General features: G+C 40.5%; 3 protein-coding genes across 4 annotated transcripts in view; 1 reads left to right on the forward strand and 2 right to left on the reverse strand.

The window, feature by feature from the left end:
• ift74 (intraflagellar transport 74) overlaps nucleotides 1–13,664 on the reverse strand; it is a 28,322-nt gene extending 14,658 nt beyond the window's left edge. For both annotated transcript variants that reach the window (XM_052103871.1, XM_052103880.1), the window contains exons 1-12: nucleotides 13,580–13,664; nucleotides 13,099–13,218; nucleotides 12,791–12,911; nucleotides 12,614–12,662; nucleotides 12,434–12,532; nucleotides 12,036–12,096; nucleotides 11,786–11,845; nucleotides 11,641–11,702; nucleotides 4,672–4,810; nucleotides 4,401–4,463; nucleotides 4,047–4,190; nucleotides 3,920–3,960 (exon numbers count right to left, since the gene is read on the reverse strand). In XM_052103871.1, coding sequence (XP_051959831.1) covers nucleotides 3,920–3,960; nucleotides 4,047–4,190; nucleotides 4,401–4,463; nucleotides 4,672–4,810; nucleotides 11,641–11,702; nucleotides 11,786–11,845; nucleotides 12,036–12,096; nucleotides 12,434–12,532; nucleotides 12,614–12,662; nucleotides 12,791–12,911; nucleotides 13,099–13,200 — 941 coding nt within the window. In that variant the 5' untranslated portion in view covers nucleotides 13,201–13,218; nucleotides 13,580–13,664. The remainder of the gene's footprint in view (nucleotides 1–3,919; nucleotides 3,961–4,046; nucleotides 4,191–4,400; nucleotides 4,464–4,671; nucleotides 4,811–11,640; nucleotides 11,703–11,785; nucleotides 11,846–12,035; nucleotides 12,097–12,433; nucleotides 12,533–12,613; nucleotides 12,663–12,790; nucleotides 12,912–13,098; nucleotides 13,219–13,579) is intronic.
• On the forward strand, nucleotides 9,513–12,029 carry LOC127627490 (leucine-rich repeat-containing protein 19-like). The gene is made up of 4 exons (XM_052103893.1): nucleotides 9,513–9,786; nucleotides 10,010–10,379; nucleotides 10,497–10,676; nucleotides 10,755–12,029. Exons 1-4 carry the CDS (start codon nucleotides 9,715–9,717, stop codon nucleotides 11,129–11,131), a joined length of 999 nt encoding a protein of 332 aa, XP_051959853.1. The 5' UTR covers nucleotides 9,513–9,714; the 3' UTR covers nucleotides 11,132–12,029.
• A 1,536-nt stretch (nucleotides 13,665–15,200) lies between the features above and the next one.
• On the reverse strand, nucleotides 15,201–17,046 carry LOC127625149 (zona pellucida sperm-binding protein 4-like). Its single transcript, XM_052100245.1, has 8 exons — nucleotides 16,650–17,046; nucleotides 16,383–16,570; nucleotides 16,214–16,311; nucleotides 15,986–16,143; nucleotides 15,721–15,913; nucleotides 15,502–15,649; nucleotides 15,344–15,419; nucleotides 15,201–15,265 (listed from the first exon to the last, which is right to left on the reverse strand). Exons 1-8 carry the CDS (start codon nucleotides 17,044–17,046, stop codon nucleotides 15,201–15,203), a joined length of 1,323 nt encoding a protein of 440 aa, XP_051956205.1.
• Nucleotides 17,047–25,537: the final 8,491 nt, after the last annotated feature.

Genomic DNA, 25,537 nt, shown 5'->3' on the forward strand with positions numbered 1-25,537 from the left:
ATATTAGGATATTATAGGCAATATGTTTCATTTATAATTGAATTAAAGACTATAAAACTCAGAGTTTATGACACTAAACTTCATTTAACAAATTTAATTTAGTTAGTTATGATGTTTTTTATATAGATTATTTTCATATACTTTTTATTTTTGAAATTAATTTAAATGTATGACTTAATGTTATTACCCTCCATGTTTTCTACAGTGAAATATTCAACGCGGCTGCTGCTCAAGAAAATATATATAAAAAAATGTATCTTCATCGCCACCTGCTGCGAGACGGACGTGGGCACACCAGAAATGTAGGGGCACCGCCTGCGATGTGCCGCTTTCCGTGAATGAACTAGACACTTGCGACTGTCATGCCCCATGTCAAAAGCCTTAATAATGTTAAAACGTTTTTTTATTCAGTATACACAATTCGTTTTAGACAGGGATCATTTTAGAGAAAATGAAACTAAATTAAAAGGACAAATTGAAAATTTAAATGTGAAACTATAATAACCCTGGTAGCAATGACTCATTTCTATACTTTGTTTATGTTTGAGTAGAGGGGAAAAAGCAACAAATAATTAAAATGTCAACAGAAAGCATTAAGAAGTGTGTTGGAGGACATACTGTAACTATAAAAAATAAACGCTCATTGAGTGTTGTTTTCATACACTTATAGCATATGCTTTTGTTCTGAAAATAATATACTAATTATGAGACAATAATATGAAATGCAACAGAAGTGTATGTTTGTTACATTTACGTTGACACAAGGTTAAAAAATTAAAATATTTATATATTGGCTCAGTGTTGAGTTTACAGGTACAATTTTTTCGAATACTTTCAGACTTGATTGGTCAAAGACTCTGACTCGACTAAGGTGGACTCGAACCCAACACCACCTTCTAATAATTACATGTTATTAATATTAACATTTTATTTTATTTAATTCACTATTCACATTTCTATCACAATTAGTTGCAGAAAACAAATAATCATTCATCAATCTGGTGTATATGATTTTCCAGTAATAGTTTATGCTACAATAACTGGGAATGTGATACTGAAACTAATCGTTAAACCATTAATTTGTATGTAAAGTTATTTTTACGTGTTACTTTTGTGCATTTGTTCCTCTGGGGCTTGCTGTAGAAGTGTACAGCTTCAGTAAGAAAAATACATTATTCCATGAAACCCATCTGTCACTCACTCGACGTTGTGTCGATGAGTTGACACTAGGGGTCGCTCCTGCGGTGCCCAGACATCTCTGATCTTGAGAAAAGGCCACTCCCCCGGACATACGGGTATAAAAGGAGTGACGCTGCAAATACACATCAGATATCTTCTTCGGAGCCGAGCGAGCAAGTCACAGAGCTGAATTCCTCTGACGCCTCCATTCATCTCTACATGCTGTTGGATCTACGGCGCTTTCCAGCGGTTCTCCCCCTCGCACACTACGTTGTGCTGAGCATACACCCCTGGGTGCTTCAGCAGCAGAAAAAGTTCACGGATTGAATAACTTGGTTTATATATATATATATATATAAAAACACAAAAAGAGTGATATTTTCTCTAAAAGAGTGGCGCAAACGGAAAGCGTCTTTTGCAAGATGCCTTTTTGTTAGTGTTTATTTCCTGGTTGCGGTCAATGTCTCTCCCCGTCTCACCTCCATCAAGAGGGTAGGGGACCTGCAGGCGTTCTCTGTCAGCTAACTGTGCCTAGAGTTCAGTCCGGCTTATTCTCACGTTATCCTGAGACCCCGACCGGGCTACGTGCCCAAGGTTCCCAAGACCCCTTTTACGGATCAGGTGGTGAACCTGCCAGCGCTGCCCCAGGAGGAGGCAGACCCAGCCTTGGCACTGCTGTGTCCGGTTCGCGCTCTTCGCGTCTACTTGGATCGCACGCAGAGCTTTAGAAGCTCCGAGCAGCTCTTTGTTTGCTTCGGTGGACAGCGGAAGGGAAGTGCTGTCTCCAAACAGAGGATCGCCCACTGGGTCGTCGATGCCATCACTATGGCATACCATGCCCAGCACGTGCCACCCCCTGCTGGCCTACGAGCCCATTCTACCAGGGGTGTTGCGGCTTCTTGGGGGTTGTCCCACGGCGCCTCTCTAGTAGACATATGTAGAGCCGCGGGCTGGGCAACACCTAACACCTTTGCAAGGTTCTATAACCTCAGGGTTGAGCCAGTTTTGTCCCGTGTGTTATCAGGTGACACAAACAGGTAAGTTTGGGTCAGCTGGCCGGGTGTATCGCTTGTGCATAGCGCCTCTTCCCTCCCTTGAGTCAAAGATGTGCGCTCTTTCCCCAGTTGCGTTCGCAAGAAGTGTGAACCCTGGATGTTCATCCACCCTAGCCTAGCGGCCGTCAAGTCTTCGGAGAGGCTCGCTGCCGCCCCAGTATGGGCGTCACCAGGCCCCCGTACTGAGGTAAGTGCTCCACATGTGCTGGTTGTCCCCTAGGCAACCCTGTGTGATGTATATCCTGCAAAATGTTTTCCCTGCCAGTAAACCGCGTCTTCCTTGGGCAGAGGGCCCTCTGTCCTTGGTCCGTGTTTGTAGTAACTCCTCCCCCCTTCGGTAGGATCTACCACGACGCCGCTCCACACGATGTGCTTCCGCTCCTAACCGGTAAGACTGTGTGTTGTATTCCACCTAAAATCCCCCCTTGGGGCTGGGTGTGGTCTCCGCGGTGTCCTCCTCTTTGGAGGAACCCCCCAGCTTGGAGCATATATTTGGCCCCCAGCTAAACGATTTTGTTCCTTTTGGGGACAATAGAGAGAAGGCCACGGCTGGGCCAGCCAGTCCTTGTACTCCTGAGCAGTTAGCCATTCCCCTAGGTGCAGGGGACTTGCTTTATGCCTGCCAGTGTGTTGGAGGTAGTTATGCGAAGGCTTGCTGCGCTGGCTACTAGGCATACAGAGGTCTGCCCATCTCGCACCACCAGTCTGCGTAACTCTGTTCAGCTCTTGTGGCTTTTCCATTGGGACCCCTAGTGTCAACTCATCGACACAACTTCGCGTGAGTGACCGATAGGGAACATCTCGGTTACTGACGTAACCTCAGGGAACGAGACATTGTGTCCCTCCTGCCACAACACTGAACATCCCTGATCTCTGCCTGCAACACCTCGGTCTATTGATGGACTACGATCTTGAAATGGAATATATAGACTAACTATTGCCAACAAAAGCCTTCATCAGCCAATTAACAAGGACAATTGCATCTATGTGAACTTCTGCAGTTAATCCAGGATGGACTTCAAAGACATTAATCATTAATCTTACAGTTCAAACAAAATCTATGTTTCATCGAAATTATAGACATTACAGTTTTACAGTTCAACCGCTGAAATGGCCGGGTCTTTGGCTCGGCTCCTCAGTCGATACCTGATGTGTGTTTGCAGCGTTACTCCTTTTATACCTGTATGTCCGGGGGAGTGGCATGCATATTACACAAGCCAATTTCCATTGGCATTTTCTCAAGATCAGAGATGTTTGGGCTCCGCAGGAGCGACCCCTAGTGTCAACTCATCGTCTCATTCCCTCCATCAGGGAACGGAGGTTACGTTAGTAACCGAGACGTTTTATATACAGTATCATTTAATAAATTGAAGGGAACCCCAGAAAAATGATCAGTTACACATTCACTATATGAGAAGAAGTTCATTGGTCATTTGCCAAGACCACAAGCGTGCCAACTGAACATTTTTAAACACATTGAAAGTAAATTTTCTTGTGCCATTAACTCAGCAGCGAGTTGAATTGTGCAACTGCTAAAGTGTCCAACAATTATGTAAATTATGCTTATGATTAAAGATCAGAGGAAAAATAGGCAATATCAGTGTATACTCTAAGTGCTTTTGAAAGTTTGCTATAGGCTTTTTAAAAAGTGGCCAAAACTATGCATATATTTAAAAAATACATACTGTCGTTCCATGCTGGCAATTTCCTGGTTGTTTTCTTTCACCTAAAAATGCACAAGATAAATCATGATGTAAAATCATTTGAAGGTAATAAATATGTATGAAGTATGTAACATCATACATGCGAGACCTGTTTCAAGAGGCGTTCTCTCTCCTCCTGTGGAGAACCCACACTCCTGTCTTCAGCCAGCATACCGTCTCTGCGGTTCTCTAGTTCTAGTAATTTCTCATGCAGCATCACTGCATCCTGTTTGACCTGTGAGTGAAGAAACTCCTGCGCACATGTAGGACACAAGCATCAGCACTCATTCAAAACACATGCCAAGTTTCCATAATAGCATAGCATTTCGGTCTTCTCCCACTGTTGTTTACCTACAAACTGTTGTTGAGCACTGTAACCCATCACAGACATGACTACTGAATGCAGCGGCCAATCAGAGGCCTTAAAAAGAGTCTACAGGTATGTTAGTGTGTGTCCACTCACCGACTCATACGTCTCCTTCCTGCTCATCAAAGCATCTAGTTCTTCTTGTCGAGTGTCCAGTTCCTGAATACAGATGAGAGATGTAGACGCTCATGCGAGTGATTAACTGTGATTACAACGGCTAATGAACTCTGAATCGTAAATCACCCAGACTTCAGTTTAAGATGAAACACAGGAGTACTGAAGCCATTTAACATCAGTAAGAAGCTTCATTTCAATGTTGTATGTTGCATTCAACTGAAACAAATTGCAGTGAAGTGAGATAACAAACCTGCAGTAGCTCTTCATTGGTGGCTTTCATTTCAGCATATTTAGCCTGTTTATCAGCAGACATCTTTTTAATAATGTTTTCTGCAGCTTGTTTCTCTTGCACTATATTGTCGTCAACAGCTCGTATCAGATCCTCTTTCCTGACAAAGAGACAGAGCTTTTAACACACGTACATGGTTTCATCAGTGGCGATTTCACAGCGCCAGCAAAGCCTTCTCTGCTGCCGTAACATTCCTAATAAATGTATTTTCAATCCCAATTAATCTACAAACAAATAGCAAAAAACAAAAAGTTAATTCAATTAGAATTTATTCCTCGATGCTTACAAGCAAAGTGTGACAACTGTTTCACAAATCGCATGCCCAAAGACGAAGCAGCATGTGAGTTTGAGCTCCACCCCGTCAAGCCTTCAGAAATGCCACAGAATCCCTCAACAGTGCAGTTCATAGGCATCTGAGGCCAGATTGTCAGATTCATCAGCCAATCAGATTGATTTATTTGTTCTTGTGGGTGTGGTATTTAGTATATTTCCCAGTCATGGCCTTCTAGCTGGCCTTGAGTGACACAATCACGCTTTAAGTGATGTACGTAATTCAAGAGCGAAAAGCATAAGATCAAGCTGTCTGAGGAGTCGGCTGTCATCACTGCTGGTATTGCCGTTGAGAAAAGAGGCCTTATGGATTTACAAACCTGAGATGTTCTACGTGATCGTGCGATTGATTAACTTATTGAACAGGAAAGAAGTGCTTTTTGCATTGTTTTAGCAACATCAAGAGTTTTCTAAGTGTTATTTAGGCTGCTTGAGCATTCAGTGTCCGATCAAGTTTTGAAAAGTAACTGCGTACCTTGACGAAACTAAATTTATTGCAAGCAAAATTTTAATCGCAAATATTATTAGAAAGCTTTTTCTTTGTATTAGACCTCCTAGGTTTTGGCTTTCATGTGTGTATGTGTTTTTAAAATATAAATTGTTATTATTAGTTGACTGCCACGTAATTTATGATATATTATAATGTATGGGTTAGGTGTCTTATTCATTGTGAAACTGTGTTTTCTTAATGGTATGAATTGCACTGAAGGCCTAGACTGTAAATGCTGGGTTTAATTAAAGCAGAGGTTTACACACACAAATCAGCCACAACATTAAAAGCACCAGTCTAATATTGAGTAGGTCCCCCTCGTGCCACCACAACAGTGCGAACCCGTAAATCAGAACAGCATTCAGAGATAATATTCTTCTCATCACAATTGTACAGAGTGGTTATCTGAGTTACTGTAGACTTTATCAGTTCAAACCAGTCTGATCATTCTCTGTTGACCTCTCATCAACAAGTGTTTCATACACAGAACTGCCCCTCACTGGATGTGTTTTTCATTCTGAGTAAATTCTAGAGACTGTTGTGTGTGAAAATCCCAGAAATATTCAAACCAGCCCGTCTGACACCAACAATCATGGCACGCTCCAAATCACTGAGATCACATTTTTCCCCATTCTGATGGTTGATGTGAACATCAACTGAAGCTCCTGACCCATATCTGCATGATTTTATGCACTGCACTGCTGTCACACGATTGGCTGATTAGATAATCGCATGCATGATTGTTGGTGTCAGACGGGCTGGTTTGAGTATTTCTGGGATTTTCACACACAACAGTCTCTAGAATTTACTCAGAATGGTGCCAAAAACAAAAAACATCCTGTGAGGGGCAGTTCTTATTGATGAGAGAGGCCAGAGAATGATCAGACTGGTGTGAACTAAAAGTCTACAGTAAATCAGGAAGACTAATTTAAAGAAATTTAAGATGATGTTTATTTGATGAATATAAAACAGAAAAGTAATGTCTCTCTCTTTGGCGTAAGCCCCGTCTAGCGGTCCGAAGAAGTTGTACTCGGAACTGTCATATCCTGCCAGAGATAGGATGCAGGGACGAGGAGACTACCCCAGTGCGGGACGGGATTCAGCAGGTGGTGGTGGGGTGGAGGAGGCTGCCGTGTTAGCACACTGAAACAGCAATGTGACTAAGAGCAGACTTATAAAGCAATGGCTTACATGTGATTGGCTAGGAGTTACCCAGCTAATGGTGCGATGATGTACAGCTGCTAGTCTTCCCGCTAGAACTACGCTGCGCTTACATTAACCGCTCTGTATAATTGTGCTGAGAAGAATATCATCTCTGAATGCTGTTCTGAGATGCGGGTTGGTGCTGTTTTGGCAGCACGAGGGGGACCTACACAGTATTAGGCAGGTGTTTTTAATGTTGTGGGTGATCGGTGTATATCAGATGTTATTAAATTAATAAATTGAAGGGATGTTCTTACGAATTGCTCTGTGGTGAAATCACTGTAATGCACAACCTTCAGTGGTGTTATACATCAATAAACTGGCGACAAGCAACAGCAATATGATAACAGACAACAATGTTCAACAAATAGTTACATTAATTAATTTGAATTATCAGTAAAAACTAGGGCTGTCGATTTAACACGTTAATTCAGTGCGATTAATTTTACAAAAAATAACGCGTTAAAAAAATTTACGCAATTAATCGCATGCCCATGGACCATAATAAGGAAGATTGCTGAGAAATGCTTGTAGTACCACCTGTTTCCTCCAGAGGGCAGTAAGTGACACTTCAGCTGTTTGAGCAACACACAGTTTATACAGTGAAGAAACACTTCAGCAGAACAACACAAACATGTTACATTCTTGTGTTCAAAACACTTGAAAGAGCACAAATGAGAACTAAGAGATCTCACGATGTGTTTAAAGATTGAGTATTAAACTATATTTAACTTGACACAGTGACCTAAACATTGTATGTTTATGATGCAACGCACCCGAGACGCTAAACAAGCATGTCTGACGCAGGGTGTGGTAAGCAAACTTATTTAAGTACTACCTCACTAATTATTTTCTTGTAGAGAGATGTAATTGTGATATCGATATATTCTGTACATTTTGTGGTCTGCAGGAGGAAACACTCATTTATTTTGGAGTGTTCCCGACTCGACTTGTTTTTGCTCTGATTTCTGCAAGATTGTTAGAGATCATATTATTCCCAGCTTTTAACTTTGTATTGAAAAGGTTTTATTTTTATTTTTTAATAAAGGAATATTATATTAGTCTCTTCATAAGGAATATTATTTGATTAATGTTCTGCTTTTGTTGGCAAAGGTTCAGCAATACCCAAGAACAATTTCCAATTTGAGTAACAAGAAAGCTGTAAAGTGGATTGAAATATGTAAACAATTTGATATTTGTATTAAACTGTTTATTTGTTTATTTTCCTTTTTGTTGTTGTTTGTTTTAATATACCTCTTGGCTCTAGATGTAAAAGTTTTGTAAGCATTAATAAAAAAAAATGTCTGACGCAGGTGTACATTGACGGTTCTTAAACAAGCCCTCATAATAAATCTCTGATTGACAGATTCACTTGTGTAATGGATTACTGTGAACTGTGTGTCAATGATTGACTTATGATCAATAATATGGTAATAAACAATACATTGTATTCTAAAGACGCTTTTTGTCTCATTAATGATGAACTCTTCTGACACAAGAATGTAATGCATTTTAATTATCTGAATATTTATATATATAATTTTTAAATATTTAAAGATAACTATGTAGAATTATACTTTGATATAAATATGTATAATCATTATATATTGAATTATTGTTATATAAGGGGCTTTCTAAGCAAATATTTGTATATGCGATTAATTAATCAGGACACCATGTAAATAATTCGATTAAAAATCGTAATCGATTGACAGCCCTAGTAAAAACCATTCTTCCACAAACTGCATAACTGTTATTGCCTATTAAGGAACTGACAGCATTACTATAGAATCTGTGGTCACAGATTAAACGACAAAACTCAAATTAAAGATTACTCAAACCCAAAAGAGAAGTACTGCATCATCAGAGAGTGTAGCAAAGTTCAATAAAGCTCACAGTTCACCATCTTAAGTTAAATGGTTGAATGTGGTCAATGTTTAGCCAGTTTTTATTACAGAGAGTAAAGGTCTGTCAGTGTCTGAGCTCTTTCAAGTATCTGTTAGAGACATTGCACACCAGCTCAAGGGTAAGTGACTTTAACATTAATATCCGTTTAGAAGTGATTTTTGTTTTTAAAACAGTGTAAAACAGTTCAGCTCCAAGTAGTATATGAGTGATATTCTGTTCAGTTCAACAGATATTATCTAAACATTATGTTTACAATTTAAACTCATGGTCAAAAACGATTAATATTTAATGAATGATCATACACATAGCACAAGTGCAAAATGGATGTGTAATGAGGCAAAGTGATTAATGCTGCCACAATAATAATTCTACTCAAGTCTAGACAAGGAAATGTAACGTGAAGGACCATATCCTCCAGAGATGTGAAGATTATCTGGCCAGACGTACTGTAAAAATGAATTATGTCAATTTATGACACAAGTCAATATTACATTTATAATCATTGTGCCTGAAAATTACTCTCGCCTCGGTGGAATATAAAGAACCATATAAACTCCTTATTGTCTGATATTTCATGAAAAAGATTAAAGCAAACCAGATAATCGTGCTTTAAAGTCTTGAGAAACAAGTACTTATAGAGTACTTTGAGAATTACACAGAAGACCTAGCGCTTAGCATGTGACTGAGGCGGGTGTTGATCTCTCTATCGTCAGTCCATGTTTATAACTGTGAGAATGAAACAAGCATCTGTCCTCAATGCATCAGGGCAGAAAACAGCCCAGTCTTCGAGAGAACATTGGGTGACATTGTGCCAGAGCAGAACATGAGTCTCTCTGTGGCTTATGGGAGATAACAAGCACAACAAGAGAGAGAAAACAACAAACACGAGACGGCAGTGGGATGATAGGACAAAGATCTTCTTTGTGTGACCCACAATGAGAGATCTCAAGAACTCTGAAGAACTTTCATGAGAACAGCTCAGGACAGGGAGGTCATTTCTTTTCTCCTATGGATAGGATGCTGGTTTGTGTGCTTGATGCAGTGCCGTTATCATCGCAGGTAACCGAGAGATCATGGCTGGGAGACAGTTACATCATCTCTGGGTGGCAGCTGTACTACTGACCTCAGGGGTGACTACATGCTCAGTGAGTGTTTCACATTTGTTTTACGATGAATTATGTTGGCATTTTCCATTTAGATGCAGGTCTTTTCTTTTGATGTCTTAGAATCACAGACTATTACATATAAAATACAGTGTAATCATCTGTGGCAGATGAAGTCAGTAAGAGATGATCTACATTAAATAGCTCTTCATGCATTTATGCTCTCAAACTACAATTAACCAATTCAATGACCATGTGTGTTCAGGTGAAAAAGAATGGCACATCTCTGAAATACATTCCTACTAATGAAACTTCAACCCTCACTGAATTGATCCTGAGTTACAACAAAATTGAGATGTCCAGGTCAGATGTAACGGCCTTACAGCAGTATACCAGTTTGAGGGAGCTTGATCTCTCTCACAACCTCATACAGAAACTGTCACCGAGAGCTTTCGACAACCTCACAAACCTGGAGACTCTGAACCTGAGGGCAAACAGTCTACAAACCCTTCCTGAAGACATCTTTAAAGGATTAACTAAACTAAAGATTTTGCATTTGGAAGACAACCTATGGAACTGCTCCTGCTCGCTCGCTAATATCATCAAACAGCTCAATAACTCTGGTGTATCAATAGGTGAGAAGAAAATCTCTTGTTTTTTTGGTTTCTGTTGACTTCAGTTTAAACTAGGAATTTTGTTTATATGAGTGCATTTCATTAGATTCATTCATCTGCAAAGTGTTTGTTCCGCAGGTAGAGAAATCACTTGTTATACAGAGGAAGTGCCTGATAAAAGAGTCTTAGATGAAAAGATTTTATGCTCCATTCAGCCCATTAAGATATCTGTAGAGATGAACACTACAAATACAACAGCAACACCGCTGCCTTTCATAGAGCCCACCAACAGCAGTCATGTCAACAGCTCAAACAAAGGTAGCCTAAATACACTACAAATAAATAATGTGTCTCACAGCTGATAAAAGAGTATGACCAACATCTGTCTCTCATCAGGGACCAGTACTGGTGCTGCTGGGAAACCAACAGGAAGCAACAGCTGGAAGTTCCTCCTCGGTGTGGTAGCAATCACCCTCAGCACTTCCATAATCATCATATGTGCCGTCAAGTCACCTTCTTGGTACAAACTGCTCTTCAATTATCGCCACCAGAGGCTGCACGAGAACATGGAGCCAAACGTCTTCCACACCGGACGCTATTCTAACTTCAGTCTGGACACAGAACAGACGGAGACGAGCATTCAAGATCTTGATGAAGGTCTGAATCACATGCTGAGCTTCCAGCATCTGGAGGATGATGATGATGGCTTTATAGAGGACGGCTACATCGAGCCAGGAGGCTACAAAGATAGCAACGATGTTGATGAATCCTGAGTGACATCACTGGCAGGAACTTGTATCAAACGGGTGGATGAATACGTGGAAAAACACAATCTATGATCACACACTGAGACTGTGTGAGACTGGTGCTGTGGGGCAATATTAACCTAATAACAGAGCCATAAACCAATTGAACACAAGATCACAACTGAAACTGCACATGCAAGTATCGCGGCATGTACTATAAACATAATTTGTTGTTTCTATAACCCACCTTAACCCTTCCCATATCTGTACATTTCTTGCACTTTATAATAGGGAATTTCAAACTTTGCATACAGGTCTTAAAATGTAAGATGTCAGTGATGCATACAATTTGTCCAAGGAATGGATGAATATTTCAACAGAAGTAGATTTGAAGGTATAATGTGAATGTGCTAAAGAGAAGCGTCTGCAATGTTTTCACTGGTTTATAAGTTTGCAGCTTCTGCCCTCTTGTGTTTCTTCAACACTCAAAGGACAAACCCTTTAGTATTTACTTGTAAAGAGACAAAGGCACTTACTTTCTCCTCTCAGTGAATATAATGTCCATACTTTGAGCTTCTCTGTCATTCTGTGCTCTCAGCTAAAGACACAAAGAAAAAATACATTGAGCAGAATAAAGAAGAGGACATTATATAACTGTGTGTTCAAATGAAGTGATCTCACCATGATGACGTCATTTACAACTTCATCCATCTCGGTGTTTGTGTTCAGCTTGTCAACCAGCTGGTAATTTGACGGACAACAATTATTTAAAAAAATGATGACGTCATACATTTCAAAATGGCAATTATAAGCTGTGGCTGCTCATCACTGCCACTATGTATTTCTGAAAAACTTCTGAATCAAAGAGTTATATTGATTCTAAATATAAATGCTTGTCCTGTCGTGTGTTTTAATGAATATAATTGTGTACCATGTTGTAATCTGCCAGTTGTCCTTGAAGATCTTTAATTTCCCCAGCGAGGCCCTCTGCTCTGTATACATTTTTAAAACATTAAATTAATTACTCGATCCAGAAGTCATGAAGACTAAAACAAAACTCCTCTGAACCAGCAAATGCTCTTATTTGAGGATTAGAAGAAAACGTATACAGATTTAATAAAAGTAAAATTTAAGTAAAAACTTTAATTCACATTTCAAATGACACATTTTCAGTCATTTTTAATGATCTTAAAGGGAAAAATGATAAAGAGACTGAGGCAAACCTAGAAAAACATAAAAAACTATTTTAAATGCATGTATTTGTGTTATATTTTACATATAGTGGAAACTCTAATTGCATTTCAGTTTACACTGTAAAAATAGTTTTACCTCTTCTCATAAGAAAGATACACTGAATTTTCCTGATTGAAGGTGTCAATGTCTTTTTGTAATTTGCTGGATTCTGTCATCAGCTCATTTATTTTACTCCTGTAACAAAAACAAAAAAAAGTCTATCAGCTGTGATATGTGATATTCAGATATTTGGTAAGTCATACATTGAGTCTTTACCGTAATAACCCGAGGTAATATGATTTATCAAGGATTTGCCTCTGCGGTCCTTAAACAGGGAGAATGAAACAAATCAGTTTGGACATCTCACATCAGTTTCATGTTCTGAAATGCAGTAAAGAATCTCTGAGTGAAGTATGAAAAAAAGAAAAAGAAGAGAGAAAACAGGAAGTGCACCTTTCATGGCGGTCTTCATTCCACTGAGACCCTGTTGAGTTACAGGACGATCTGCCACTTTAATCTGAGCTGATAAAACTCCAGGAGAAGCGATGGGTCCACCTCTGGTCACTGGTACCATCTATGATCCACAATACACACACACACACACACACACACACACACACACACACACACACACACACACACACACACACACAAGATCTCATTAATGTATATAATGTGTTTTCCAGAGGAACAGGCTCCCCAATGTGACACATGAATTGAATAACTGTTATTTCCAGTTGGATTTTTATCTGGTTTCTCACCCCAGTGCCAACCCTGATGCCAGTCTGAGGGGGTCGTCCAGCACTCAGTCCAAATGATCCACGACTCAAAGGTCTTCCTGATGCCGGTCTCTGATTCGCCATCCTGGACCGAATTAAGACCTGATGACAATGAAGTGTATGAGAGTACAATAGAGTATATGACAACAGAACAGAGTTTAGTAGAATAGTACAGTAGATCATTTTAATGCCATATATTGAAATGCAGATGAAAGTGCATTTCCACATAAAACTGTCAATGGACGATAACGCAACACATGATGTAGCTGTAAACGAAATAACTTTTAAATATTCACATTAAAACATAAAAACATTAACATAAAAAACATCCACACAGACTAACAGGCGGTCAGTTAGCAACATTACTCGAGTTTTCGTTCTTGTTTTCAAGTAAAAGTCTGTGAGACTAACAAACACAGCACAAACGGGCAATAGAATGTTTATGTTTTGTTTGGCTATTTACCGTAAACACGCTGTTTTGCTCCTGAAAATGATTGAAAGAAAACTGTTTAGCTCCTTTAGCAGCAACCGAACGCCTCTCTTCTGTGTTGCCAAGCAACCGCGAGACATTATCGCGAGATCTCGTGTGGGAGCCCTTGTTGCCAGATTGGGTGTTTTCCCTCGTTCTCAATGTTGCAAGATCGGGTTTTATACCTCGTGCTCAATGTTGCCAGATTATGTGTTTTTCATTGTGATCAATGTTGCCAGATTGGGTGTTTTTCATGTTTGTTTTTGAAAGGCAAATTATTTTAAGGGAAGTCAGATGGAGCGCCCTCATTTCCGGAGTGGTGTGCGGAGATGGGGAGGGTGGCTGCTTTCAAGGAGATTTCAAGCAGAAGGCTGGGGGTTTGGAATTTGTTTGATAGGAAGTGTGGCAAATATTTAGTGTTCTCTGAGAGGGGCTGTGGAGCGCGATGTTTAGTTTGAATTATGATTTTTATTCTGTTTGTGACCACAGGGGTATTCGTTGAGGGTAAAATGTTGATTCAACATATGTTTTTGAATCAATGTTAATTGAAAAAAAACTGCCCCGTTGAGCAATAATTAATGAGCAATACACAGCTTAGTACATTTCTTCTGCCATTACATTGACTTGCTTTATAGTCCCATTCCGTATTTCTATATACATTTATGGAGCTGGTTTTAATAAATAGAACTAGAATAAGCGGTCTTGTTGCTGTATTGTATGTGTACTGGAAGCTTCGGTCACAAAGTCAAATTCCTTGTATGTGTAAACATACTTGGCAATAAAGCTCATTCTGGTATATGAAAATAGCTTGTCATTTCCTAATTGTTTTGAAAATGTTACACTCAGGGCATTTGTGATGTATACAGTAAGTGATTGATTCAAAAGAGCCAAATATGTATGGGCATTTAAGGGTTAAATATTTCAACAAGTCACATTTGAGATTGGTCTAACTGTACTGGCTTTAAGCAGACAGACTACATTGAAGAGAAGCAACGTTCATAATATAACCATCAAAACTGAAGTCTATTAGAAATGTACTATAAAGTCAGCATTTACTGGCACAAAAATGTCAATCAGTTATGGTGGCAACATGGTCTCTCCTCCCTCCCAGTTCTCGGAGCACGTACACTAGGGAAAGCGTTGACTAATTGAATTGAGCCAAGAGTGTATTCAAACCTGCTTACACCAGCTTTCCTCAGTCTCTCTCATGGATGTCCAAAACATTCAAGAGAATTGTCAAACACTTGAAAGGCACCTCTATTGACACCCACAAAGCAAAATTTTGCATTTATCACCAGTTTAAATTATGTGGTGTACCTTTGACCCTCTTAGCTTTTCATGGTAGTGAGGTTGAAGACATCAGTGGAGAGAACTCCATGTACACTTGATCCTGAGGAAATCTTGAACTGTTTACAGTACCTCCTTGGTTTGAGCATGTCCCTTCTGCACTTGAGCAAATTCAAACACCGGAGACAATAGGCATATCAGTTAAAAATTGCATACCCTCCTATATAATGCTCATGGTATTGCTTGCAGCCTCGGTGATTTTTGCGGATACGCCACACCTCATTAAAACAGCTCAGACTGTTGTTTGTGTCTGGTAACTTTATTAAATTTACATGAAGAAAATGCCTCCACTGGAAACGACAGTCTTTTCAATGTTCTCACCAACATCTCTTTCTGGAATACGAGAAGGCAGAGGTTAAAAGCGGTTTACAAACTACAAAAGGACAAACCATAGTGAAGTAATACACCTACTTTGCCTGGTGCAGCTCTGCTCACAGGAGCCAGTGGAAGAGGGATGGCACACCGATGTACTACAGTGGATGAAGACCTGAGCAAGAAGGGGATTAACCACAGAATTCATAAGAACCATTAAGGGTTTAGGGGTGTTGAAAGTTGGATGGTAATCATACCATTCCCTGCAGAGGAGCTAGTGATGCTGGATCCACAAACGTGAACATCTTCACAATAAAGCGCTTGTAATGGGTTGGGAACTGAAGACCAGAGGAGCCATCCACAGGAACCGGTGTGGTGAGGTAACGATCATCCTGGTAAGGGCATCTGGAAGGCAGAGTAACAGTCAGGACTAGCTCAAAACAGACCAATGACACAAATGCTGGGGTTATACTCACCCATTAACTAGAAGGTCCCACTGAGGCAGGCTAAGGGAATCAGGGGATGATGTCGCCCAGCAATGTCCCAGCATCAGGACAATATTGGGGTCGGTCCTCTCCAAAAGGTGCACCTCAACATACACAGGTTGTCGTAGGACTTTTGTGACTGGGTAATCAGCATCACTGTAGTAGGACGTGTATGCAGCATCCTCTGCAGGAGGACAACATTTTAGAAACCCTAGTTACACTTTCAAGACAGCGATATAGAGAAGCAGTACATTACCTTCTGCACATCCTTTTGTGACACATTGTCCATTTGCCAGGCGAAGCTCCACTCTGAGGGGTCCAGGAGCAGCTACAGGTGGAGGTGGAGGTACGGTGTTGACCTCCACAACCAGAGCTTGAACAGCAGTGCCAGAATACCTACACTGGAAGAGAAGCCTGGACAACAAACAGTGAGCTTGTAGCACAAGTCAAAGATTGCATTTAAGCTAAAGCATAGATCACTTACTCAAAGTGACTGTCCCTTGTGATGGAACCAAGTGGCCCAATCCCCACTTCATAGGATGAAGTCATTCTGTTCTCATACACCACATATCCATTGTCCTCCTGCAAACAGCAACATGGTTAACATCCACTCCTTTCCAAGCAAAACAAGTCTAAACAGCACCAGTACCCACCATCATGCTTGTGCCACAAGCTGTGACAGGGAATTGGTAAATGGCAAAGGAAGGTGTGGACCCAACAGGAGCACAAGGTGGGTCATTTCCACCCAACAGACGGACTGTATCCAGACTTAGTGAAGGCAGTGTAACATCTCTAGCCACCACAACCACAAACTGGCCATCTCTAATACACTGGACGGTCACTGTTTCAAGGCAGAGAGGAAGTTACCTCAGAGAATCAGTTGAATACGAACAACCTTACAATTGGCTCAACACACTTACCGGCTTTCCCATAGTAACACTGCTGTCCGTCAAAGCAGCAGTTTATAGCGTCACACTCAGCAGCACTGATACCAGGTGTTCCACATTGGATCTGCTCATAATCAGCTACAGCACACTTGTCAAGAGGCTCTGCCTGTGCCACTGGCTGCTTGGGTGGAAACGCTTGAGAAAACTGTTGAGCGGTTTGCTGTTGAGCCAAAAACTTCCGATCATTTGGCTGGAACACAACATCTTGAGGATTCTTGGCTAAAATTCCTCCTCGAGTTCGCTGGAGGACTGAAGCTTGAGGATTCTGGGCTGGACCCCACCCTTGATTTTGCAGTTGCAGACCCGGTTTAGCCAAAAACTGCTGTTCACTTGGCTGGAACACAACATCTTGAGGATTCTGGGCCAACATCCCTCCTCGAGTTTGCTGGAGGACTGAAGCTTGAGGATTCTGGGCTAAAATTCCTCCTCGAGTTTGCTGGAGGACTGAAGCTTGAGGATTCTGGGCTAAAATTCCTCCTCGAGTTTGCTGGAGGACTGAAGCTTGAGGATTCTTGGCTGAAATTCCCCCTCGAGTTTGCTGGAGGACTGAAGCTTGAGGATTCTGGGCTGGACCCCACCCTTGATTTTGCAGTTGCAGACCCTGTTTAGCCAAAAACTGCTGATCACTTGGCTGAAATGCAAGATCTTGACGACTCCTGGCTGGAATCCCTCCTCGAGTTTGCTGGAACACTGAAGCTTGAGGCACCTGAGGCAGATTACTCCACTGTGGAACAGCATGACAGAAAGCACAAACCCACACACAAAGTGCCAAAAGATGAAATGTACCCATACTTTCTGCCATTACTCCACAACTGAATTCATCATTCAAGCGGATCCCTTTTTAATCCTATGAAGTGCAGCTCATTAACGATGCCACTCCCTGTTCAATTAACAGTCTTCATTCATCAGACTGGGCGTTTACAGATAAGGTGATTCTAATTGATTCTAAAAAGTTAACCTGAAGATTTTGTGTGGTCACATTTAGTCTAATTAACATGCTAGTCTTCACACAACTTAATTCAAAGAATTCACAACAAATGATGAAATGCCCAGAAGCCAATATGTAAACCAAAGCATACGTATATCAGTAAAAGGTGTACTAAAGTAAAGGACTAAATCCAAAGCTTTGTCTCTGACAGTGTACTGCCCAGCAAAGGCTTTCCAGCCGGGCACCTTACAGTGGCCCAAACAGGGCATTAAGTATTTGGCCATTTTATTCTCAGCAAATTTGTGATATTTAGTTAGGGTTAGGGTTAGGAGGGTTAGGAGGGTTAGGTTTAGGGTAAGGGTTAGCGGTTAAGGGTTAGGTTTAGGGGTTAGGTTAAGGGGTTAGGTTAAGGGGTTGAGTTTAGGGGTTAGGTTTAGGGGTTAGGTTTAGGGGTTAGGTTAAGGGGTTAAGTTTAGGGGTTAGGTTAAGGGGTTAAGTTTAGGGTTAGGTTAAGGGGTTGAGTTAAGGGGTTAGGTTTAGGGGTTAAGTTTAGGGGTTAGGTTAAGGGGTTAGGAAGTGTTAGTTAAGGAGGGTAGGCGCTAACCAGTGTGCACAGGCCATCAATGTCGCTCCCTCGACTGGATTCACTTCTCATTCAGGCCTTGGGGTTATATAGTGCCTAATTTATTGATCCAAATTCTCTCTGCTCTTTTTCTCTGGGGCACGGACCACTGCGGGTTGGCCTGTAGGACTGTGACCCGGAAGGATTCCCATCCGTGTTTAAGGAAATGTTGGACCAGGTAAGTGTTATTTTCTCTTCCTCTCAGAATGTTGTATTTATGTTGTGTCATTCTGACCAGAATGGTGTTGCCCGTCTCTCCCACATATTGAGCTCCACATTGTTTGCAGGTGATGAGGTAAATGCAGTTTTTACAGTGTACCGTTCCTGATTGGTAAGTACTGAAAACCTCTTTTGTAAACTTGTTTTGTACTGAATCCTTTTTGTTCCAAATATTGTCCCTGATGTTTTGGTTTCGTGTTGTGAAGAGGATGGAGTTTGGCTCTAATTAGATAGTCTTGTAAACTTTTGTTTTTTCTAAATGCTGCTATAACTCTGTGGTTCTTCAATATTTGTGTCTGTCCCAATATGTTCTGGAAGTTGGACTTTACCTCTTTGGTCAGTTTCAGAGCGGCCGAGGAGTAAGTCAGGACAAAGGGGATGCCGGTCCCTCCGCCTGGGCCCTGCTTGTCAAGTATGATTTAAAAACCTTTCTCAAGAAGGACCTGTTATATCCTCTGGGCCGGGCGCTTTGAAGAGGATTCGTGTCGCTTCTCTGAAGTCCCGTTCCTGGGTGCATATGCGACGGAACCTCAGGAGTTGCGACTTGACGAGGCCTGAGTAAGTGTGTTTTGGGTGAAAACTGCTTTTTATGTAGTAGGGCATGCATGTCGGTTTCTTTGAAGAAGACTTTAATGTCCAATTTGTGCGACGAAATGAAATCTGGACCCTTGTAAGTTGTGGTGTCCAGAAAGTCTACCGATAGGTGACTGGTGGTGGATTTTAATTTAATAGATGGGTTATGGTTATTTAGTGTTGCCACAAATTCCATGAACTCGTCTTCAGAGTGAGTCCATACTCCCCAGATATCATCTAGGTACCTAAAATAGTGAAGGGGCTGTTTTTGGCATCGGGATAAGGCCGAAGCCTCCCATTCTGCCATAAATATGTTAAGCGTAGGCCGGGGCAAACTTCTTGCCCATCGCCGTGCCTTTAACTTGCAGGAAAAATTCCCCATTGAACTCAAAATCGTTTCTATTTAAATTGATGTCTAATAATTGGATGAGTTCTTTGTCGGGCCTGGAGGTGTCTGGGTTTTTTGAAAAATATTTTTAATGGCCTGAATTCCCTCTTGGATGTCGATGTTTGTGTAAAGGCCATCCACGTCCATAGTGAACAGGATGGCCTTTTGGGGAATTTTTAGTCTTTTGACTTTCTGGACAAAATCATACGTGTCTTTTTATATAGCTGGGGTGGCCCGTCGAAAGAGGATTTAAGTAGAAATCTAAAAAGTCACGTATAGTACGTTTCACTGCCGCAATCGGATACTATAGGCCTTCCTGGGGAATTTCGTGAGGTTTGCTCCATTTGGTCGGGTCTTTGTGTATTTTGGGGAGCATGTAGAACCTCCTGCTTCTAGGTTCCAGCGTTACCCAATAGGTAGGACTTTTGTTTTACGTTGATGTGTTTTTTCTGATATAGGGTTTGGGCTATATTTTTAACCATAGGTACAGTGTCTAAAAAATGGGTCTATCCAATTTCTGGTAATATTTTAGGTCATTCAATTGTCTATATCCCTCCCATAAATATTGTTCTCGGTCCCATATGACTATCGCACTGCCCTTGTCTGCAGGTTTAATGACGATCTGTTTATTGCCCTTTAACTGTTTTAGAGCGTTCGTTTCCTCCAGAGTGAGGTTAAGCTCTTCCTGGGACGGTTTAAAATTTTTTTAAGATATTCCAGATCCTTTTCGAATAACGTGCGGAGATCTCGCGGGTAGTTTGTCTCGTGGTGGGACCCAGTCCGATTTGGGTGTGAACGGAGGGGATTTGAGTCAGTCTCATTTTGGAAATAGGCTGCCAATTTAAGTCTCCTGTGGTATTGTTGCAGGTCGTATCGTGTCTGCATTTCGAGGCGTTTTCTGCTCGTTCTACCCGATGGAATAAAAGTCAAACCCCTGTTGAGCAGGCAAAGTTGTGGGGAGTGATATGGAATTTTTTAGATAGGATTACAACATTTCGATGCCCCTCCTAAGCATACAGGCTTGTGGGGATATTTATTTTAAATGTTGAAGCCAGTGCTGGAGCATGTTTCTGGCTGTGTCCACCGTCCAGTGTATATGGTCACTTTCAGTGTGAAACTCAGATTTGGACAGGGCCGAATGTGTTTAAATTGGCAGAAATATAGGCGTTCAGGATGGTCAATTGTGTCTGCTCCTTTGTTGGGAGCATTCCTGTAAAGTTCACCTCTGGAACCCAAATTTCTGCCAGTGGAAATTTTTCTTTTGCCGCTCTTAAAGCCGCCTGCATCTGTTTGATGGCAGTGTCTTTGGCGTTCTGCCTCGGCTGTTAATCCCTAATGATAAGATGACGTGTTCCACGCCAGTGGAGACTGCGTTTTTATTGATCACAGCCTCCATGTGTCTGAACGTGTCCCCTGGATAGCTTTCTATTTGGAGGTCAGAATTCTTAAAAGGTGGAATTTTGGACAGATTGGAGTCCCCGATAATCGAGCCATTTTTTTCGCGACACTCAGCTTCCATTCTATCATTTTTCTGGACGTGTTTAGGTGTCTATTCGGTCCGTCCTCCTGGGAGTGACGTCGTGCTCCAGAAGGTGTGTTGAGTTCGACACTTAAACGAGCCTGTGTGGCTGTCCTGAGGCTGGTGACTTTTTCGGGCTTAAGGTGACTCTTTGTGAGCCGAGATTATCCCGTTCAGCACTCCCTTGATCCTCGATAAGGATGAGGTCTTGTTCCTGTCTGATACAGGGGTTGGGACGAACGCGAGGAGTGCGTTGTTCTTTTGGGGAGGCAGGGAGATTTATGGTAATCTCTGAATGACTGTCCGAGTCCTCCTTTCTAATAGGAGACCAATCGCTCGGTGGGTCTGTCATCGTGCATGCTGTTTTGGTCGGTTTTGTTACTAAGGGGTGGATATTTCAGACAGAGATTGTGCATCCATCATGGTGTGCACCAAAGCCTGCACCTTAACCGTATTAGTCGTTGTGTTTTCTGGGAGAGGAGGAGCGGAGAGAGATTTTGGGTCTCCGCTTCCTCCCTCGCTTCTCCAGAATCCAAGGCAGGGACGGAGGTGTGCCATCTCTCCCTACTAACCCATGAGCCTCGTGGTATTGTTTTGTCTTTCAGTCTTTTACCGATACCACGCTTAGCCCATAATATAGCCGTGATTGAAACATTCATCCCAGCCCTGGGAGGGAATGTGCTGGAGTTTAGCTATTTCTTCCACCAATGCGTCTTCATAATGGTTTTTAAGAATCAGCATAGTGGTATATGCCCAGTTTTTGGCATTGCCTTCAATGAGGGCTTGTGTTGTGGGGTTTGGCAAAGCTGGTTTGATGACCTCTGACAGGTGTTTTTCAATTTTGTCAATTGCAGGAGGCTGTTCCTGACTGATATTATTTTTGTGATGCACCAATTTGATGATTTTAAATAAGGTACGGGTTTTTGCTACAAAGTCAGGGTCATCTGAATGCTTGGGCTTTATTTTTTGTTTCTGATGTGTGTTTTTATTTTGTAGGTGTGAACAAACTTTCTGTGTTTTGTTCTGCACCCGTCCCCGTGGTTCCTTCGTAAAGGATTTTTGTTGGAACATCCATGTACCGGGCCCCAAACGGGCCCGGGGTTCAAAAAATTGTGGTCTGCCAGACCACTGATAAGACTGACTATGGTGAGTCTGTGCTGCCCTCATGTGGCCACCATATTTTACTGCACGTTTTTTTTTTTTTTTTTCATTTCTCTCTTTATTTGAAAGGGGACAGTGTACATTAATCAACATTGAAACAATGTAAATGTACCCAAGTTAGCTCAGAAGTGCTAATTTTCATCGGTAGTCCCCAGCCGGTGTAAAAAGGCAACCTTAAAAATAACCACAAGTATAAAATCACAAAAATACAATTACATACAACACATTATGGTTAAAAAATACAATTCATATAAAAATAAATAAATCCACAATGTTTAAGTGTACACAGAAAGCATTAGTGCCTACAAGTTTGGCTCTCAACAAGCCATTTGTTTGCATTCTTTTGAATGAAAAGAATGACAAGGACTCTCTGATGTGTTCAGGCACTGAGTTCCATTGCTGCGCTGCTCTTACGGAGAAAACAGACTGACCAAAAGCTGTTTTTCTCCGGGGGATAATGCAGTCTTCCCTCACTGCCCCTCTGGTTACCCTAATCTCACTAGATCTAAAATTTATAAAATCACATAGTGGAGGAGGTGCTAGACCATGTCTGATTTTGTAAATTAAACAGATGTTTTTGTATTTAATTAAATTAAATTATCCCAGGTAAGTAACTGATATTTCTTCAGAATACTACAGTGGTGGTAGTGGTATGGTTTTTTATCCAGTATTTTTAATGATTGTTTGTATAATGTTTTTAATGGTTTTATTGTTGTAGAGTGAGTATTGGACCAGCTTATTAAACAATATGTTATGTGGGATAAAATCATAGAAAAGAAATATAATTTAGCAGCTTCTGTTGAAAGAAAGTCTCTAATGAATCTGAAGTTCACTAGACTGAACTTAATCCTATTACTAACTTTTTTATGTGAGTTTTGAAGTTTAGGTTAGAGTCTATATATAGTCCTAAATATTTATATTCTGTGACTGACCTGTAATCTTTCTCCAGATATTACAATTTCAGGTTTTATATTTATATTATTTTTTGAAAAGAACATTGCTACTGTTTTAGATATGTTCAATTGCAGACAGAATTGCTCTAACCAGGTTGAGATCAGTGACATGGCCTCTGTAAGTTTTGAGGCAACTTCCTCTGTGGATTTTCCATAGGCCAAGACAGCAGTGTCGTCTGCATACATCAAAGTGTCACAGTTTTTACACAAAGATGGTAAATCATTAATGTATAAACTGAAAAGAATTGGACCTATAATTGAGCCCTGTGGAACACCAGTTGATAATGGTAAGGGGTAGAACTATATTGGTCAATTCTTACACTTTGTGAACGAGATAAAAGGTATGACTTAATGAGGTCAATGAATTTTGGGGAAAAATTAAATGCATGAAGTTTATGCAGTAAAACTGAATGGTTAACTGTATCAAATGCTTTACTGAAGATCTAAAAAGATTGCTCCCACTACCCCTCCATTGTCCATATTTGATTTAACCTTTTCTAGAAAATAACATATTGCTGTCTCTGTGGAATGATTAGCCCTAAAACCAAACTGCATTGAGTGCAAAGGAAAAGAACTGCAATTAAGATGATTGGTGATTTGTTTAGCAACCAGTTTTTCAAAGACTTTGGATACTGTTGGCAAAATACTAATAGGTCGGTAATTAGATGAAAGAAGGGAGTTACCACCTTTAAATATAGGAATGACACTAGCAAGTTTCCATGATTCAGGAAATTTCCCTTGATCTAGTGACACATTAATGATGTGCGTTAGTGGTCCCAAAATTGACTGACCTATTCGTTTGAGCATGAGTGTGTCCATCCCATACACGTCTTTTGCTCGTGAAGACTTAAGCTGTGTAATTACCTTTTCCACATCAGATATGGATACAAATTTTGGATGTAGTGGGGGCTCAATTAACAAATCTGAACTAATAACAGGTAAGTTGTTATGTTTCACAGGGAAACTTTTGGCTATGGTATCAACAGAATCAACAAAATACTCGTTTAGTGTCTGTGCCACAGCAGATGGATCCTGCATAAGCATCCCATTGTTCTTTAGTTGTATTGAGTTATTACTAGAAGAAGTTTTACCTGTTAGTTTATTGATCTGTTCCCAAATCGCTTTTGAGTTACCATGACAGTTTTTAATAATTGTAATAAAAAAGTCTGCCTTTGCTTTTCGTAATTGTCTTATTACTTTATTCCGTAACGAAGCAAATTTTTGTCTGTCACAAGATAGTTTTGACTTTATGGCTGTTTTAAGGGCATTGTCTCTGTCTTTCATTAATTGTTTGATATCATCACTGAGCCAGGGAAAAGAATGCTTTCTGTTTTTGTGCATGCACTCTCTCTTCCTGTGCATGACGCTGGGCCTGATGGCCACCATATTTGACCGCATCCGCATAGGTGAACGCTCTTTCTCCCTGTGCGTGACGCTCAGTGTCGCGGTAGGAACGGGCATAGGCCAGACTGTGCCATGCCTGGCAAGCCTACGCACCACGCAGTGACCACCGTCCAACCATCCCTTTCTGGCCAAACCATAGTTTTAGGAAATGTTGTTGTGAATTTGTAAATGTAAAACTAAGGATTTTTCTTGCCGAAATTGAAATCGGGTAAGTAAATCTGAAAAAAGTTTTGTTTTTTTGTGAGTTATAAATCAAAGCAAGTCAAATAGAGTTAATCAAATAAAAATGATTTTATGTTTTTATATGAACAGGCTGTTGCTTTAAATGTGAAAATAAAAGCAAGGATTTTAAGGTAAGTAAAACTAAATATTTTGTGGCTTATATGTCTTCTATGTTTTTATATGAACAGGCTGTTGTTCTAAATGTGAAAATAAAAGCAAGGATTTTAAGTAAAAACAAAATTTTTTGTGGCTTATATGTCAATATTTTTTGAATGTAAACAAATAAAATAAAATAGCTTTTCTTAAGTTTTTTTTATGTGAAAAATTTGTAAACTGAACAAGCCGTTGCAACGTTTCGGTTCTCTCAGAACCTTCTTCAGGCAGGCTTGTTCTAATTTTGAAAAATGTAAATCCCAAAAAGAATAATAAAAAAATTAAAAGTAAAGAAATGAATCCCAAAGTGAATAAATCAATTGTCAAATAAAGAAATGAAAAGAGATCAAATTGTGTTGAGGATCAGAATAAAAAGTTTTTAAATTGCAAAGAGTGTTAGAGGCTTTCTCATTAAGAGCTGGAAGCAGTGAATGAGCTTCTGCATCCTCAGTTGTCCCTTTTATAGTGTGGGGGCGGGACTCAATTTGAATGAGTCAATAGGAGCTTCTCCCATACTTTTGGTTTAAAAAGAAACAGCTCTCAGCCAATCAGAAAAGTAGCTGTCTTTTCAAAATAATTTCAGAAGGGCTTTTTTTTTAAAATTTGAATGTAAATCCTAGTGATGGAGGTGAGACTCAGTTTGAATGAGCCAATTGGAGCCTTTTCCATATTTTTGGTTTGAAAATTAACTATTTCCAGCCAGTCAGAACATTAGCTGT

The sequence above is a fragment of the Xyrauchen texanus genome, chromosome 3, assembly GCF_025860055.1.
Source record: "Xyrauchen texanus isolate HMW12.3.18 chromosome 3, RBS_HiC_50CHRs, whole genome shotgun sequence".
Classification (NCBI taxonomy): Eukaryota; Metazoa; Chordata; class Actinopteri; order Cypriniformes; family Catostomidae; genus Xyrauchen; species Xyrauchen texanus.